At 67.0% G+C, this 12,535-nt stretch overlaps 1 protein-coding gene across 1 annotated transcript in view; it reads left to right on the forward strand.

Moving 5' to 3' along the window:
* Wnt7a (Wnt family member 7A) overlaps positions 1 to 12,184 on the forward strand; it is a 34,227-nt gene extending 22,043 nt beyond the window's left edge. The window contains exon 4 of the mRNA XM_048355063.1: positions 11,590 to 12,184. Coding sequence (XP_048211020.1) covers positions 11,590 to 12,069 — 480 coding nt within the window. The 3' untranslated portion in view covers positions 12,070 to 12,184. The remainder of the gene's footprint in view (positions 1 to 11,589) is intronic.
* The last annotated feature ends 351 nt before the right edge of the window (positions 12,185 to 12,535 follow it).

The raw sequence follows: 12,535 nt of genomic DNA on the forward strand, positions 1-12,535 counted from the left end.
GTTTGCAGCTCAAGCGTGAAACAGGCCCTGGGCAGCATGCGGCACCTCTGAGTGATTTACTTGCTCATTTCTATATTTAGTGCCACTGAATGCTGTTGGCCAAGTTTTCAGAGAGAAGAAGGGAGAGGAATGTGGGGACGCGGGGGAGGGGGGCTCGGTTTGGGGGGTTTTAGCTGTCGTGAAGAAGTGGTGGGGCGGCCTCCACGGGGGTGCTGGCCCCACTCCCTCCCGGGCCGCGCCGGGGTGCTGTGTGGGGACCCCCCTCTGGCTCCCCTGGCTCCCCTGGCTCCGGGCTGGGCTCTGGGTGGGGCCCGGAGCTGGGGCGGCACTGGCCCCCAGGTGACGCGCACGCCACCCGGTACTGCGCTTGGAATACGAACCCCAGGAGTGCGGGCGCTGGGAACGTCACCCCAAATCTCCAAATGGCCTTTGGCGGCGAGGCCTTTGGGAGGTGGTGCTGCTTACGTGGGGTCCTGAGGGTGGGGTCCCCCCGGGAGCGCCAGTGGGGCTGGAAGCGGGCGGTGACCTGAGCTGACACAGCTCTGCCCCCGCGTGGGCCCTGCCCTGGGCGCTGAGGCCCTGGCGGGGCCCCGGGACTTCACACCGGCCCCCCGGGACTTCACACCGGGCCCCCGGGACTTCACACCGGGCCCCCCGGGACTTCACACTGGGCCCCCCGGGACTTCACACCGGGCCCCCGGGACTTCACACCGGGCCCCCCGGGACTTCACACCGGGCCGGGCTTGGGTATTTGGTTAGAGCCACAGAAAGCAAACTGAGGTGCGGTCCTGGGACCACACTTGGCAGAGCCAGGTTTCTCCCCAGCGCTGTGCAATCGAAAGGTAACGTGAGCCAAACGTGTAACATGTTCTAGAAACCACCAAAAAAAAAAAAAAAGATGAAAGAGGGCCGGGTGAGGCTCGGTGGCAGAATGCAAGCCAAACCCACTCACAGCCGCGTTCCACCTGCACAACTAGACCTCCCCCCCCCACCCGGGGTGCCCGCCAGCCCTCAGGCCCGGAGCCCCAGGAGCAGTGGGGAGACCGAGTCACTGCCTGGGCCCCCCAGCCAGCCACATTCTCCACTCAGCACGGTCGCGGGAAGTGCCGGCTCGGCCAGGGCCGGGCAGGCTCGGGCTCCCTGGCGTCTGAGGCGGCTTCTGCTGTGCTCAAGCCCCACCTTTCCTAGCCCAGGGGGTCCAAGAGACACCGTGGGTGGCCAGGCCTGGACTCGCGGGAGGACCTGGGAGCCTCCCTCCGCCTGCTTAGGGGGCTCCCGGCCCCTCCGCAGGAGGTGGGCGGTCCTCTGTCCTGGGAGCCAGGGCCTCCAGGAGGGCGGGGAGAGCAGCCCTCTGGCGACGGCGGGGACTGGACGCCAGCGCGGACCCGTGCGTGAGCCCTGGCTCCTGCAGCAGTGCCCTGCAGCGCGGGGCACCGGGAAGGCGCCCCCCTCCACCCTGCCCCAGCCGGGGCCTGGGAGAGGCCTCAGCACCTCGGCACACGGCTGCCAAGGATGGAGCTGGTGTTTCCCCAGGCCACCCGGCTGGGCGGGAGGTGGTCCGGGGGGGGGGGGTGGCCTGGAGGCCCGCAGAGCATCATGGGACGGACCAGGGCTGCCCTCTGTCTCAGGACCCCTGCAGGATGTGGGGGGGCTGCCGCTCACCGGCCACCAGGCAGGGCCTTGCTGGGGTCGCAGCTCAGCTTGGGGCAGTCAGAGGCACAGAGAGGTGAGTCAGGCCTGCCATGGCTTCTGGTCAGGTGCACCCTCCCCAGCCCTCCCACCAAAGCCTCTCCCACCGGGCGGCCGGGCCTTCTGTGGGCTGACCCACACCCAGCGTGGTGGGGCGGCCACCATGGCTCCTGAGTTCTTTCACCCCCCCTCCCTCCCTCCCTCCCTCCCTCTCTCCCTCCTTCCCTCCCTCCCTCCGGCCACCCCCGCCTCTGTCACTCTTCTTTCATTCATCCCCTCTGCTCATCTCCCCCCACTCATCCCTTCATCCGCCCTTTTCTTCCCCTCCATCCCTCCCCTCGCCCCTTCACTCCCAGGGTGCGCACCTGCCAGGCGGCGGCTGGCCAGAGGGTCAGGCTCTGGATGCCGCACCCGTAAGGCAGTGAAGGCTCTGTGTGGGGGCAGGGAGGGGAGCCCCAAGTCACCCCGTGCTGAGTGGCGGGGGGACAGAGCTGGGCCCCGAGGGACGCATCGCTTGGGGCCCTGGAGCTGCGGCTGAGGAGCAGGAAGTGGCGCAGGCAGAGGGAGCAGCTGAGGCGGGGGGGGGGGCCCTGCAGTGCCCAGAGCCCAGGCTGGGAGGCAGTGGGGGTCCGGGGCCCGAGGCCCAGGGTGGAGGTGTGAACTGCCGCCCCCTCCCCAGGCGCCTGGCTGTGCTGGGCTCCAGCAGGAGCGGCACGGCCCACCCCCCAGGCGTGGCGGCGTAGGGCCGAGCTGTGCCCGGTGGGCTGACCCCCGGGGGTTCCCGGGACAGGCCCCTGCGCCGTCATGTCCCCTCCTCCCCGTCTTCATGCAGTGGGACCATCATGGCTCCGTTTTGGCTAACCATCTTCATACCTCATCCACCCAGGGGGTAACTGTGACTCCCGCTGCCCACGCCGCGCGTGACAGGACGGGCGCGGGCGGGCGTGGACGGGCGCGGGCGGGCGTGGACGGGCGTGGATGGGCGCGGGCGGGCGCGGACGGGCGCGGACGGGCGTGGACGGGCGCGGGCGGGCGCGGACGGGCGCGGGCGGGCGTGGACGGGCGCGGACGGGCGCGGACGGGCGTGGACGGGCGCAGGCGGGCGTGGACGGGCGCGGACGGGCGCGGACGGGCGCGGACGGGCGCGGGCGGGCGTGGACGGGCGCGGACGGGCGTGGACGGGCGCGGGCGGGCGTGGACGGGCGTGGACGGGCGTGGACGGGCGCGGACGGGCGTGGACGGGTGCGGGCGGGCGTGGACGGTCGTGGACGGGCGTGGATGGGCGTGGACGGGCGCGGGCGGGCGTGGACGGGCGCGGACGGGCGTGGATGGGCGTGGACGGGTGCTTCGGGCCTGACCGTTTCCCTGGGCTGAGGCGTTGGTTCACCTGTGAGGCCTCTCTTCCCCTTGTCCCTGCGAGGCTGAATGTCAGGCTGCGCTGTGCTGCCCTGGGCCCCCGGCTGCGCGTCCCCACGTCACGTCACGTCACGTCCGTGGGTCACGTGGGTGCCGGCGGGGCCCCGGGGAGCTGGCCGAGCACTGCGGCTCGGGGAACCGACGGCGCCCTCCGCCGGAAGATGGCCGGCACCCCGGTGTTTGTACGGTTCCCCGCGTCTGTCTCTGGCTCTGCCTGGCTTGTGTCGCCCCGCATGTGCTGGGATGTCGGGTCTGTCCTCGGGGTGGCCACGCGTGGCAGTGTCTAAAGCCCCCTGACCAGTGTCTAATGCCCCACCGTCCAGAGGGAGGACTCGGCTCGATGGGGCCCGGCCGGCCACCCCGCCTCGCGCGGGGCCCTTCCTGCTCCCATCCGTGCGAGCTCACTGCCTCTGCCCCGTGCTGCCCCTGCCGTGGGACCGGTTCCTCTTCTAGTACCTGTTGTTGAACGAAGGAGGAAGAGGAAGAGGGCGCAGGGCAGAGTGACCGCGGGTGACCAGGCCCTGAGCCTGGAGCATACCTGGCGTGCAGAAGGAATGGCAAGGAGTCCACTGTGGCGAGTGGAGCGGACAGGACTTAGGGGATGAGGTCAGAGACGCAGAGAGCTTGAGGGACCCCACGCACCCATCCCCAGCTTCACAGACCCCAAACTTAGCCCACATCATCATCGGTGCTCCCCAGAGCTGGGGACGGGTGGCACGGGATTCCATACCAGCCCCTGAGACGTCAGTGAGGACTGCAGAGCGCAGCCACAACAGCCCTGTTTCCAACTGGCACCCCATCCGTTTGGACCCCCTCCACCCACCATACAGGCGGGCCGCGTTCCTTCAGAGCCTCCGCGATGGGGGCCGGTGTCACGACAGCTGGACAGCTGTGGTCACTTCCCACTCCAAAGCACGAGGGCCTTCCTGCCCCCTGCCCCCTCCTCCGGCCTGGCTCCGGGCAGGCACTAAATTAGCGTGCAAGCGAAGCGCAAGGAGGGAGGGCCGGTGAATAAGCCAGGAGATGGGCACCCAGGCCCAGCCAGGAGGCCCCTGGGTAGCCCGTGCGCCACAGACGAGGTCCTCTGGTGGCAGGGGAGAGGAGGGGAGCGGTGGTGGGGGACAGGCAGATCTGGGGGGTAGGCCCCGTGAGCCGAAGCCTCCACCCCCGCATCCAGCTCCTCTGGATCCATCCCGCTGTTCCGACGGACGCCCAGGGGCCGGCAAGGCCCAGGCCGCAGTGAGCTAGCTCACCCGCTGGGTGGGAGGGTGTGTGGGTGTGCGGGGAGGTGTGAAAGCCTGTACACGCGCTGGTGTGCCAAGGTGGGGAGGAGGGAGGATGTGGGCTCTTGCATAGGAGCTCGTGTGCACAGCCCAGCAGGGGGGAGTGGGTGAGGAGGACTCTAGAAAGATCCGCCGTAGTAAGGGACCGTTGGCGCGACGCAGGTCTTGCGTCCCGGGGACGGGACTGAGGTCAGTTGCAGCGGAGGTGCCGCAGGGCAGGTGTCGGTCGGCAGGGGCGTTGGTGCCGGCAGTGGGCGGGGCCGGGCGGGCGGTGGGCAGGGGCCGGGCGGGCGGCGGGCGGGGCCGGAGGGCGGTGGGCGGGGCCGGCGGGCGGGGCCGGGCGGGCGCCGGGCGGGCGGTGGGCAGGGGCCGGGCGGGCGGTGGGCGGGGCCGGGCGGGCGGTGGGCGGGGCCAGGCCCCCTGGGCACTGCTGTGCTCTGCGGAATGCAGCCCGGCCTGCACTCGCCTGCGCTCAGTGGCCAAAGAGCCAAACCCCCCATGTTGACAGGAGAAAGTCGCCTTCCCACCTTCATCTGAGTGGCCAGAGGAGCCGGCTGCCGCTCTCGGCCTTCGCGGAGGGAGGAGAGGCGGGAGGGCAACGGGGAGACGCGGCTAGGACGGGTGGGTGCACTACATCCAGCCTTTGATTGGACAAGAGGGGTCTCACAACTTTTTTTTTTGCCAGTCCTGGGGCTTGGGCTCAGGGCCTGAGCACTGTCCCTGGCTTCCTTTTGCTCAAGGCTAGCACTCTGCCACTGGAGCCACAGCGCCACTTCCGGCTTTTCCTGTGTATGTGGTGCTGGGGAATCGAACCCAGGGTTTCATGCAGGCTAGGCGAGCACTACCGCTAAGCCTCATTCCCAGCCCCCTCACAACTTCTTGTCTAGGCCAGTCTCTAACCTGCAGTCCTCCCCGCCTCTGCCTCAGGCATGAACCCCATGCCCCTCTGGTTCTTAAGATGAATGCTTGGCGGTGGACAGCTGCTTACAGCAGTGTCCTGTGTCGGGGACCCAGTAGGCGCCAGCGGCCACCGTCCAGCCTCCCTCCCTGGAGACCCGGCCCTTCTCCAGGAAGTTCGTGCGCTCTGGACCCTCCAGGCAGCCCCGAGCCCAGTGGACCCAGGAGGCCAACTTAGATTCTATCTATTCGGCATGATGAATCAAGGAATTTTCTGGAGCCAAGTTTCTCCCCAAGCCTGAGAGCCTCACCCTGAGGAGTTCTGGGACAGCATCTGGGGCATTGTTGGCACTTCCTGGGGGACCTGTCAGAAGGAGATTGATTCTCCTCCCTCCAGCAGTGCGGAAAGTCCTTCCTGTTGCTCCAGACAGGTGTGGGCCATGGCTGCATACAGGAAAGGAGCTGGGCTGCGGCCCCACCCCTGGGCCAGGAGCCCCCCCCCTCACCTAGGAGCCCCCCACTCACCCAGGAACCCCCCACTCACCCAGGAGCGGGGCCCCCACTCACCCAGGAGCCCCTCCCCACACAGGTGCTGGGCTGAGGCCCCACCCCTGGGCCCGGAGCCACCACCCAACCCTGATCTCCCCCCCTGCCAGGCTCTGCCTCCCTGAACCTCCATCTTCTCGGGGTCCCCCCTGCTCATTCCAGGACAGGGCAGCAGAGCGGTGGAACAGTGATCAAGAATCCCAGAGACAGTGTTTCTGAACTAAGCAGCTCCAGTTTCCTCTAGACCTGCTTCCTCTTTTACTTTCTTGACACAGGGTCTCCCACTGTAGTCCAGCCCGGCCTGAAACTTGATATGTAGCCTGGCTGGCCTTGAATTCACAACCCTCCTGCCTCAGTCTCCCAGGCTCTTGGAGTACAAGTGTGCACCAATACACCCAGCAGCTCTCGTTTCTGCCTATCTGCCATGCCATACCCTAGTTGTAGGAATCACAAAGAGAGATCAGCCCGCCCTCTGGGTCCACTAGCTCTGTTAATACCTCCTCAGCCCACTGGCTCTTTAGCCACTAAGCCACCTAAAGCTTTCAGTCTTTCTCAAGTCAGTCTTAACTTGTGTTTCTGCAATTTTCAAGGTTTTGGGGTTTTTTTTTTAAAGAATTTTCCTGCCATTTATTTATTTGTTTATTTATTTTTAACTTCTTGGTGCAGGAACTAAGTCTTGAACTCAAGGCCTCACACTGTTGCTTGCCTTCTTTGCTTACGGCTGGTACTCTACGACTGGATGCATGCCTTGCGTCTGGCGTTTTGCTGGTTGATTAGAGAGGCAATCTAGTGGACCGCTGTGCCTGGGCTGACTCCACACCCAGTCCTTCAGGTCTCAGACTCCTGCGTAGCCCGGATTCTCGGTGCTCGGAGACACCAGCCCCCAGCTGCAGCCTACGTTTCCCGTGGCGAATCCTGGGTGCTCACCTCCCTGCTGTCTGGACGGGGCATGGTTAGCCTGGGATGGGCTGTGTTCCGAGGGGCCCCTTCCACGGTCCTCACAGGCACACCGGGTGCAAAGACGTCCCTCCTCCCGCTGCTGCCGTGCCCTCCGGCCTGGGCGCCATGCCGAGCCCCTCAGCACCGAGCCTCCCCATCCACCACGCACCGGATGCTGGCCCTTCTCAGCACCACCTCTGGCCTGGGCACTGACCACAGCCCTGTCCAGGGCCCCTCCCCGTCCTCCCCCGAGAGGTCCCCACAGGTGTCACCCAAACCATCGCCCCTGGCGTGGACACCTCTCGGGACCCGCCCGGCTCACGCGCCTCCCTCCTCCGGGGAGTCGGCTGTGCCCACTGCCCGGCTCCAGCTCAAGTGGCCCTTCATGCCCCTGGCCAAGCAAACGGGCTGGCGCTCATTCCATGCCAGCCACTTGCCAGGGGCCGGGGAGCGGGGTGAATGTCCCGGCAGCCCCCAGCAGGTCACAGGGAAATCCTCTGGGAACAGAGGGTGAGGTGGAGGTTCAGGTTCAGGGTGTGTGTTGGGGGACCGCAAGAGGGCAGGGAGGGGCAGGGCTGGCAGGGAAAGGGGAGCGGGTGCCCGGCCTCCGCAGGGGCCCCCCGGGCAGGTCCTGCGCTCGGCAGAGCGCTCTGCTCCGGCGGGAAGTGCCAGACGATGGGCCCCACCTCGCTCAGGACCGGAGGCGGCCGCCACAGAGCTGCGGGGCTCGAACCCGGCACTCACTCCACCAGGCACGGGAGCCCCGAGGTCAGCGGGCACTGACCACACCAGGCACGGGGGCCCCGAGGTCAGCGGGCACTGACCACACCAGGCACGGGGGCCCCGAGGTCAGCGGGCACTGGCCACACCAGGCACGGGAGCCCCGAGGTCAGCGGGCACTGACCACACCAGGCACGGGGGCCCCGAGGTCAGCGGGCACTGGCCACACCAGGCACGGGGGCCCCGAGGTCAGCGGGCACTGGCTTCACCCTGGGTGCCGCCTCTGCTTTGTCCCATGGAACCCGGGAAGTCCTGTGGCTTGGTTCAGAGCCGGCGGGCAGCCGTCCTCCCTGCGGGGTGACCGGGGCATCACGCTGGCTCCACCCGGGGGGCTGATGGCCCAGCGGAGCTCTGGCGATGGGTGGGTCGCCATGGCGCCCCCGACCCCGCCGTCCAGGGGGGCTGTGGAAGAGCGTCTCTGTCTCCCGGAATTGGAGGCCCTGTGGAGGCGGCGGCTCCTCTGACTCGGTGGACTGTTCTGTTCCGCGGGGCGGCACTGAGGTGTGGCTCAGAAGTGAAGCACGTCCCTGGCACGCGTGGAGCCCTGAGTTCTTCCACCAGCACCGCTGAAAACCAGATTTCAATAAGCAAGGCTCTTGTCCATGCACCCCCCCCCCCCGCCGCGGCCCACCGGGGGCGGCCGCTCCCCTCCAGACCATTTCTCCTGTTCCGCCCTGCGAAGCGCCTGCTCTCCCAGAAGCACTAGGGCGCAGGGCTTTCCTTCCCCTCACAAAGGAGGCACAGCACACGCTTCCCTCGCCGCGCCTTGCTCTCCTCACAGTGCACCCCGCAGACCAGCCCTCTGCCAAGTGCAGAGCTACCTCAGCACCTCAGCAGTCACAGGGCAGGCCGGAGGCCCACCGCCATCTCCCGTCACAGACAGCCGTGCCCTGGGGGTTGTGCACTCCTCCAGCCTCCCCAAGCCCTGAGGCTGCGTCTGTGAGATTCCACACGGCACAGAGGGCGACACAGCAGCAGAACCGCGGTCTCATTGGGACTGTGTGAGTGGGGATGAGATTGGCCTTCCAGATAAGGACACAGCAGGTGCACAGCCAGAGGTCTGGGAGACTGTGTCATGCTGCAGTGGGGGGTGTGCTCAGGTCTGGTGTGTCTGGCTGCAGTGGGTGGGTGTGCTCAGGTCTGGTGGGTGTGTCATGCTGCAGTGGGGGGTGTGCTCAGGTCTGGTGTGTCTGGCTGCAGTGGGCGGGTGTGCTCAGGTCTGGTGGGTGTGTCATGCTGCAGTGGGGGGTGTGCTCAGGTCGGGTGGGTGTGTCTGGCTGCAGTGGGGGGTGTGCTCAGGTCGGGTGGGTGTGTCTGGCTGCAGTGGGGGTGTGCTCAGGTCGGGTGGGTGTGTCTGGCTGCAGTGGGCGGGTGTGCTCAGGTCGGGTGGGTGTGTCATGCTGCAGTGGGGGTGTGCTCAAGTCGGGTGGGTGTGTCTGGCTGCAGTGGGTGGGTGTGCTCAGGTCGGGTGGGTGTGTCTGGCTGCAGTGGGGGGTGTGCTCAGGTCGGGTGGGTGTGTCATGCTGCAGTGGGGGTGTGCTCAGGTCGGGTGGGTGTGTCATGCTGCAGTGGTGGGTGTGCTCAGGTCGGGTGGGTGTGTCATGCTGCAGTGGGGGTGTGCTCAGGTCGGGTGGGTGTGTCTGGCTGCAGTGGGCGGGTGTGCTCGGGTCCGGTGGGTGGCGTCCTCCCTGCTGTACCTGGAGCGCAGTGCAGCCGCCTTGCACGCCTGGTGAGGCTCCTCAGGGCCCCTCCTGACCTCCTGCTGCTGCCGCTCTGGGAAGGGGCGGGGCCGGGCCGCCACAGGGCCTCAGCCGGAGAGCATCCGCCCCTGAAGTGCCTGGCCTGGCGGGGCGGGCTGGAGGTGGGGACTGCAGCCGTGTCCTGCGCTTGCTGCCGCCTCCCTGGTCCTCGCCAGCTCTGGCCACTCACTGAAGATGCACCGCAGCCCCCGAGGCTCTGGCTTCCCCAGAGCAGGGGCCCCCCAGTGCTTCCGGGCCCGAGGCCCTCAGTGGCCACAGACGAGTTGGGAGCCCAGGGCCGAAGGTGAGGCGGAGATGGGTGTGGCAGCCACACCCCCGGCACCCGGAGCCCGGCCTGTGGCTCAGGGCCTGTTGTCCGGGGAGCACTGCAGCAGGGACCATCACACTGGTATTTATGCTGCCTTCGTTCTAGAACTCTCAGCGCTCGAGGATGCCTTTTTAAATAAAATGGCTGTACTGGTATAACTCCCCTACCCCACACAATGCGGCCATTGACGCTATCTGATGAAAGCATTCAAAACCCTCTCTCTAGCTTTTCAAGTACGCAGCACACTGGCTTTCTCTATCGCGGCAGCACAGCAGAGGCCCATCTAGGCGGTGATGTCAGAACCGTGCACCCCACAGTGGGGGGGGGGGTCCCTCATCTCTGCTTCCTCTACCTCTCCATCATCTATTTCTGATGTCGGCTCCACTAGAGTGAAGTGTGTTAGACTTTAAGGATACTGAGTGTCTTTTCCTACTGAGTGTTTACTGAGAATTACACTCTTTATAAAGGGTGCAGGAGTCCTGGGAACATCTCGGCTTATTAAAGCAGAATCTATGGAGCCACTGCCCACATAAGAGAAGAGAGCACTGCCACCGTGCCCCACCGCAGCACGAGCCCCCCCCCCGTGGTCTCGGTGACCCTCCTTCCTGCACTGTCCCCTTCCACATGGGCCCCTGCCCTGCCACCCCGTGGCAATCCGTTATGACTAACTTCTTCCCCTGCGTGGCTGAGTTGGCAGGCGAGGGCCTTGGTGGTCACTGGCTGTGGCTGGCGGGTGTCTGGATGGCGTGAGGGCGGGCACTCCCAGGGGCCGCTGCACGCATTCTGGACCCTGTTTCTTGAACACATGCCCATGTCTGAGCCTAGGTGTGTGGGAGTCATTGAAGCCCGGGTCCCTGATATCTGTGTGTGCCTGCGCGGGGGCAGTGGGTGGCGGTGCTGGTCGTGGTGCTATCACGCCGGCAGGTCAGGCTCAGCTCCTCTGGTGATTACAACCCGAGTTGCCAAGAAAACCCAGACGCCCGTCTTTGAAGGCGAGCCCCCCGCCTTGTAAAGTATTGGCTCACAGTTGATCTGAGATCTGCGTGGCTAAGAGAACCCGCGTGTGCTCTGGACTGCGCCGGTGTGGGCACTGAACTAGGGCCCCACCGGGGCTGAGGGGCAGGCAGGACACGCATGCAGGTCCGGGGTGGCAGCACGGGTCTCCATCGGTGGCACCAAGGAGAACGCCTAACACCACGGTCAGTGAGGAGGGATGGGGCCGTGGGGGGCGGGGCTGCGCTGGCCTAGGCCGCAGTGGAGGGCGGGGCCGTGGGGAGCGGGGCCGGCCTCGGCTGCAGTGGAGGGCGGGGCCGTGGGGGGCGGGGCCGGCCTCGTCTGCAGTGGAGGGCGGGGCCGTGGGGGCAGGGCCGGCCTCGGCCGCAGTGACGGGGAAGAGTGACGGAGCAGTGGGGGGGCGGAGCCAGCCTCGTCTGCAGTGATGGGGCGGGGCTGCACTGGCCTGGTCCATAGTGGAGGGCGAGGCCGTGGGGGGCGGGACCGTGGGGGGCGGGGCTGGCCTCGTCCGCAGTGGAGGGTGGGGCTATAGGGGGCGGGGCCAGCGTCGTCCGCAGTGATGGGGTGGGGCTGCGCTGGCCTCGTCTGCAGTGGGGGGCGGGGCCATGAGGGGCGGGGCCAACCTCATCCGCAGTGAAGGGTGGGGCCGGGGCCGGCCTTGTCCGCAGTGATGGGGCAGTGGGGGGGGCAGGGCTGCGCTGGTTTCGTTCGCAGTCGGGGGCGGGGCCGTGGAGGGCGGGGCCGTGGGGGCGGGGCAGTGGGGGGCGGGGCCGGCCTCGTCCGCCGTGGGGGGGGCGGGGCCGTGGGGGGCGGGGCCGGCCTCGTCCGCCGTGGGGGGCGGGGCCGGCCTCGTCCGCCGTGGGGGGCGGGGCCGGCCTCGTCCGCCGTGGGGGGCGGGGCCGCGCCGGCCCGGTCCGCAGTGACGCACACTGTCCTCGTCCTCCCTTCCGCCCCGCAGATCCTGGAGGAGAACATGAAGCTGGAGTGCAAGTGTCACGGCGTGTCCGGCTCCTGCACCACCAAGACGTGCTGGACCACGCTGCCGCAGTTCCGGGAGCTGGGCTACGTGCTCAAGGACAAGTACAACGAGGCGGTGCACGTGGAGCCCGTGCGCGCCAGCCGCAACAAGCGGCCCACCTTCCTCAAGATCAAGAAGCCCCTGTCCTACCGCAAGCCCATGGACACCGACCTGGTGTACATCGAGAAGTCGCCCAACTACTGCGAGGAGGACCCCGTGACGGGCAGCGTGGGCACGCAGGGCCGGGCCTGCAACAAGACGGCGCCCCAGGCCAGCGGCTGCGACCTCATGTGCTGCGGCCGGGGCTACAACACGCACCAGTACGCCCGCGTGTGGCAGTGCAACTGCAAGTTCCACTGGTGCTGCTACGTCAAGTGCAACACGTGCAGCGAGCGCACGGAGATGTACACGTGCAAGTGAGCCCGCCCGGGCGGGACTGCAGGGCGACCGCCGCCGCCTCCGCCCCGCGGGGACCGCAGACGCGCCCCGCTTGTCTCCTCTGCTGAGGGGGTGCTGAGGGGGCTCCTCGGCCTCCCCGGGGCCCCTGGACCGGGGAGCGGAGCCTTCCCCCGAGAACGCTCACGCTCACCCCCGGGGGCCTCATCATAGCAATATTTAACAATTTATTCTGATAAGAATATTAATTTATTTAATTAAAAAATTCTTCCGCCTGGTCAGGACCCATTTTCTGCCATCAGGGTGGAGCCCTTGCTGTCCTGGCGGGACGGTGTTGTCCCGAGGCCTGGGAGCCACGTAGAACTGCGCACAGTTACTCCTGCCCGGGTGATTCTCCCCGTCGATTCTGCAGTTCCTCCCCACAGAACTAGATGTTTAAAGAGCAAAATCCTTTATACATATACATATACATATATATATAATACACACG

The sequence above is a fragment of the Perognathus longimembris genome, chromosome 10 (assembly GCF_023159225.1).
Source record: "Perognathus longimembris pacificus isolate PPM17 chromosome 10, ASM2315922v1, whole genome shotgun sequence".
In the NCBI taxonomy this organism is placed as follows: domain Eukaryota; kingdom Metazoa; phylum Chordata; class Mammalia; order Rodentia; family Heteromyidae; genus Perognathus; species Perognathus longimembris.